Source organism: Camellia sinensis, chromosome 7, assembly GCF_055761805.1.
Source record: "Camellia sinensis isolate YWXY chromosome 7, ASM5576180v1, whole genome shotgun sequence".
Classification (NCBI taxonomy): Eukaryota; Viridiplantae; Streptophyta; class Magnoliopsida; order Ericales; family Theaceae; genus Camellia; species Camellia sinensis.
The window spans coordinates 1,439,131-1,445,204 of NC_138967.1; the positions used below are offsets into that span (position 1 = coordinate 1,439,131).

At 30.0% G+C, this 6,074-nt stretch overlaps 1 protein-coding gene across 1 annotated transcript; it reads right to left on the reverse strand.

Moving 5' to 3' along the window:
- Positions 1 to 1,082: 1,082 nt before the first annotated feature.
- PER1 (1-cysteine peroxiredoxin 1) lies at positions 1,083 to 2,399 on the reverse strand. Its single transcript, XM_028212207.2, has 4 exons — positions 2,143 to 2,399; positions 1,886 to 2,034; positions 1,580 to 1,750; positions 1,083 to 1,467 (listed from the first exon to the last, which is right to left on the reverse strand). Exons 1-4 carry the CDS (start codon positions 2,258 to 2,260, stop codon positions 1,219 to 1,221), a joined length of 687 nt encoding a protein of 228 aa, XP_028068008.1. The 5' UTR covers positions 2,261 to 2,399; the 3' UTR covers positions 1,083 to 1,218.
- Positions 2,400 to 6,074: the final 3,675 nt, after the last annotated feature.

A 6,074-nucleotide genomic window follows, 5' to 3' on the forward strand; every position in this document is an offset into this window, starting at 1 on the left:
TCAACCATGTAAAGTTGCGACATTTTTTGCGGGATTGGCCACCCCGGATAATTGACCTAGTCTTTTGATTAGCTAGTTTCTTACAACCTATAAACTAGTTGTTATGCCTTAACCTTGATCAATACAAGGATTCTTGCCATTATATGTTGTTAGGTGATGATTTGTAGTTAATTGTAGAAGATTTTTCTGGACTTGGTGTAATGATTTGATGAATGTTGATTCCATTATTTATATATTGAAACCTATATGTAGTGTGTTACGTAAAAATCTAACTAAAATATACGATAAATGCAGCGGTGAATGCTCTTTGTGATATTTGGGCTGAAGGGGAGAGAGATTGGTTTCAGGGTCCTCTAATTTAAATCTTTTAAAATTTAAATCTTGGATGATTCAACCATGTAAAGTTGCGACATTTTTTGCGGGATTGGCCACCCCGGATAATTGACCTAGTCTTTTGATTAGCTAGTTTCTTACAACCTATAAACTAGTTGTTATGCCTTAACCTTGATCAATACAAGGATTCTTGCCATTATATGTTGTTAGGTGATGATTTGTAGTTAATTGTAGAAGATTTTTCTGGACTTGGTGTAATGATTTGATGAATGTTGATTCCATTATTTATATATTGAAACCTATATGTAGTGTGTTACGTAAAAATCTAACTAAAATATACGATAAATGCAGCGGTGAATGCTCTTTGTGATATTTGGGCTGAAGGGGAGAGAGATTGGTTTCAGGGTCCTCTAATTTAAATCTTTTAAAATTTAAATCTTGGATGATTCAACCATGTAAAGTTGCGACATTTTTTGCGGGATTGGCCACCCCGGATAATTGACCTAGTCTTTTGATTAGCTAGTTTCTTACAACCTATAAACTAGTTGTTATGCCTTAACCTTGATCCTGATCAAATTACAACTGCAATCCTTTGATGGGATTGAAGAGAGGGGATTTGATGGGCACCCAATTCCATATCAAGCTATAGTTTAATGTTGTTCCATAAAGATAATAAAGAAATATTTACAAAAGCATTTAGATGGGATGTTTCTTAGCCACACGAGAGAATTTCACACACTGCTCTCCATATGACATTTCGATCTACTATTAAAATAAAAAAAATAAAAAAAAAGAACATTAAACTTCATATCAGTACTTATATACTATTTTACAAGCGTCCATATATGGATCAACTTTCGTTATGGGATGATGATGGATGGTGTTCTAGACATTGGTGAAACGGAGGTAATCTTTCTTGGATGGAAGGTCAGTAGAGTCGTAACCCTGAGGGAACATTTGTTTGGCCTCCTCGTTGGACATGTTTGGAGATGATATCACCACTGGCTCTCCTGGCTTCCAGTTCACTGGTGTGGCCACTTTGTGCTTTGATGCCTTGTGCAGCGAGTCCACCACCCTCAACACTTCATCCAGGTTACGCCCCGTGCTTGCTGGGTACAGAAAGCTCAACTTAATCTATACCAAAAAAAACAACCACCCAACCAACCACTTATTATTATTACTACTACTACTACCATTCAGAAACAACAAATAATAAATAGCAATTAAACAAAGAAAAGAAAACCACCTTCTTGTCAGGGCCTATGACGTGGAGAGCACGAGATGGGACTGGGTTTCCTTGACTGTCTTTCTCGTCAGGGTCTACCATGTTCAGTTTCTTTATGAGCTCTCTGTTTGGGTCTGCTATGATCGGGTATTTCACCTTCTGCCCATTCTGCATGCATACACCCACACCACACTACACCACACCACATAGGGAACCAAAAAAGAAAAAAAAAAAAAAGCACAAATCAGGAATGCACGGAAAAATGCCCATGAAATGAAACAAAGCCACGAGAGAGAGAGAGAGAGAGAGAGGGTAGCTGAAGCTGACGATGTAGGCCTCAATGTCCTTGATCCACTCCTTGTGAGAATTCATATCATCACAAGACAAGCCCAAAAGCTTCACTCCTCTCTCAGCAAACTTATCAGCATAAGCCGCCATCGCAGCAAGTTCCGTGGTGCAGACCGGGGAGAAATCACCTGAGCACCCAAAAAACCCCCACACATCAAAAACACATATAATAATATAATAATCAACGCGTCCAACAATAACACAACAACAACAACAAACAAGTGGAAATTTTATACCAGGGTGAGAGAAGAGAATGACCCAGCCATCTCCAATATAGTCATAGAGCCTCATCTTTCCATGTGTGGTTTCAACTTCAAGGTCTGGAATAGTGTCTCCGATTGTCAGCCCCGGCATTTCTTGTTTCCTCTTTTCTTTCTTTCTTTCTTTCTTTCTTTTTGTGTGTGTTTGAGAGAGAGTTTGATGGAGTTGATTGGGTGGTTTTGGGGAGGATTTAAAGAGGTGTGCATTTGAGAACGTGGCATGGGTCGTGGCTAGTGGGGCTTGCCACTTGGTGTTAGTGATTATTGATTAATTACAAATCAATCTTCCGTAACGCCTGTGAATCTATTCGGCTGGGGTTATTCTTGCCCATCTCTCTACCATTTTCAACTTTCGTGTCTTTATTTTTATTTTATTTTATAATAAATGGATGATATAGGGCCTTAAATATAAATTTATAGATTTTTAATTTTTAATTTTTAATTTAAATATTTGCATTTAATTAAGAAAAATTACACGACCACCTCATGAGTTTTTATTTTTTATTTTTTATATATATAAATTATATTCGTAATTCCTTGTAGTTTCAATTATATCAATTAGTGGGTTAGATAAATGAGTATAAAAATAAATAATAAAGAAATTAATATTATAATATGTATGTTGTCTAAATTTGTAAGAGTATTCTTAATGAAACCCAAGATCTTAGGTTCAAATCTTGCTAACGCATTTAAATAATATATTTTTTTTATTTTAGGATAGGAAAATTTCCCACGTGGCAGAAGGAGAAGCCACCACACTATTAAACATCAAGTCATGTACTCACATATATAACTAGTGGCCGGGCACACGCGATGCGTGTGCAAACTCGTTGAAAAGTATAATATGATTTTGATATTATTTTTTTTAATAATATACATATAAATCATATGAATAATTATGTACAAAGTAACATTTAATATTAACGTATTTGATAAATAAAATACACGTACATTAAAAGATGTACAAATCTTTAAAAAAAATACAATATTTACTAATCTTAACTAAAAAAAAATTACAACAAAAATTCATATTAAATCTTAATTTGGTAACATGAGGCTGAAGATCCTGCAATTGCTGCAAAAAATATATAAGATATATGTAAAAATTAGTTTGCTAATAATGTACATTGATTAAATTACAATTTTACATTCTTAAAGTGAGCCAAAATTGTTCACATACGTTCTTTAATTAATAGTGCATAATAATAACTTTGGTTTTCTAATTGAGTTATTATGTATAAAGACCCAAAATGTAAATATTGTGAAAATTTTTTATAAAGGAAATTCGAAAATTCAAAACTTACATTTTGACATAGATCATCATAGTCTAAATCAAACGTCACGTTCAATATTCTGTTCAAATTGTTTTGATGGACATACATATATGACAATATCAAACTACAAAAAATAAGATGGAATTGACAAAAAATAAAGTATATAACTTTTGTTATATATCCAAACCTATAAGTAAATTACCTTGTAACAATGTTGCACATATTTATGCAACTAAAAAAAAATTATAAAATCAAAATAATTGTAATTTTTCTTCAAGTATATTTGTAAGTTTTGTTTTCTAATTTCTTTTAAGAACAATTCAAATAATGTTATGAGAAAGATCATGAAAAAAATATATATCTATTTTTAATTTTAATAACTTTTGGTGTCCTCTTTATCTATCTGTTGTCTATTCTATTATTAAAAGGTAACAAATTTCTTTTTTGGGTTTTTCTTTATTCTTAAATTTGTGTGTGTGTTTTTGAGAAAAAAAAAACAACATAAATTTATAAATTTATTTGCTTAATAAAATTTAAAACTACATTTGTACATAATTTGCCAAGGTATCTTATTTTTCTTTTTTAATTTTTATATTTTTTAGAGTATGAGTCCAAAAAAATTTACAGAAAGAATTGGAAAACACAGTGGAGAATTGATTCATCACAATTGATATATCATAATAAATAAATAAAATAAAAAGAAATTGAGAAAGAAAAAAGTTTCAATAAAAAAAATTGAGAGAAAAAATTGGACAAAACAATGAAGAATTGATTCATCATAATTGATATATCATAATAAAAAGATAAAATAAAATAAAAAGAAAATTTGAGAGAGAAACTCTGGGCGAAAATAAAGCATACTTAACTCTATATTGGGGGGGGGGGGGAACTCTACAATAATCCATCAATAAAATTAAAATAATTTGAGAAAGAGAAAAAAAAATTCAATCAAAAAAAAGTTGAGATAAAGAACGGAAAAAAACGTGGAGAATTGATTGATCACAATTGATATATCATAATAAAAAAATAAAATAAAATATGAGGAAAAAAAAGATTTAGTTATAGAATTGTGAGAAAAAAATGAAAAAACTGTTTCATTTAAAAAAAAAAAAAACCAACGCTAGAACTCAAATAATACATAAAATAAAAAGAAAATTGAGAGAGAAAAAAGTTTCAGTTAAAAAAAAATTTGAGAGAAAGAAAATGGTGCAAATGGGTTTAAATAGGGTAATTATATGCATAAGAGATTGAAAAAGAAAGGGAAAAATATGCTTTGTTTTAAAGAAAGTGGACAAAATCTTGGACGACATTGTGAGTCATTGCTCCTCTCACGCCCTTCTGCTGCATTTGGTACCATATGGATTTTCGTTTTACAATAATAAAATATATATATTTTTAAATTGTTTGTTTTTTAAAAAAAAAAATTAAGAACAATGAATTCTCTCTTTACAAAAAGCACAAAAAATAAATAAATAAATTTTATTTCTTATTCTGCACTTTTTTTTTTCCCAAAGAACTTGATAACATAATGGAAAATTTAAGAATACTTTTTTTTTTTAAACACACACAAATTTAAGATTAAAGAACCCCAACCCCCCACCCCACCCCCCCAAAAAAAAGTTACAGAACCTGATAACATAATAAAAGTTTTAAGAACATTGATTATTTTAAACAACACGCGCACAACACACATGCAAAATTAAGAAAACAAACAAGCAAACTTTTAATACTTTGCTTTTTTTTTTTTCTCCAAAAAACCTGATTACATAATGAAACTTTTTAACGAAGAAAATAAAAATTATAATTAACAATATTACACTTAGTGCGTAAGATGAGCAGTAGATATATATTTTGAACAAAACTATAAGATTGCAATGTTCTTGAATAGTTTTCCTTCACACAAAAAAAAAAAAAAATTAAAAAAATAAAAAGAAAGAAAGAAAAAAATTCTTAAATACTTGAATAGTCTTTCTCCAAAAAGAAAAGAAAAAGAAAAAGTTTTTGAATAGAATGAAGATGGTGAAATGTAGAATTTACACAGCAGATAGTTATAAATTTAAAAGAAAAAAGAAGAGAGAAGTTGGTGAAATATGGAACTGCACAGCAGTTTGTGAAATGTGGAAAGTGAAAAAGTAGAAGTTATTTAGTGAGTTAGTGGAAGTTATTTAGTGAGTTAGTAATATACAATTTGACCCTTAATTACGAATTGACATAAGTTTAAAATAATAGATTATTTAAGAAGTTATGGTCATTTTAAGAAAAATAGAAAAAAAAAAATTCTAAGCTAAGCTTCGTGACACCAAAATTGGTGTTCCCTTTTAATAATAGAATAGATAGTATAGATAAGATGACTAGCACTGCAAAAAATTGAACTAAAATCTTTAAATTTTGAAATATCTTTGTATATGTAAAGCATATCCATGATCACATTAGAAAATGAAATCTACTACCCTAGTAGTGGATTTGAATGGTAAGAAAATTGAACTCCTTTGATCGGTTTATTATTAATCTTGATATTATTTCATTTTATCTCATCTAATTTATTTATTGGTTATATCAATATAATATTAATGATCATACCTATAGTGAAATTTGAACAAACCAGCTTGACATGCTTGCCATCACATGCTCTGC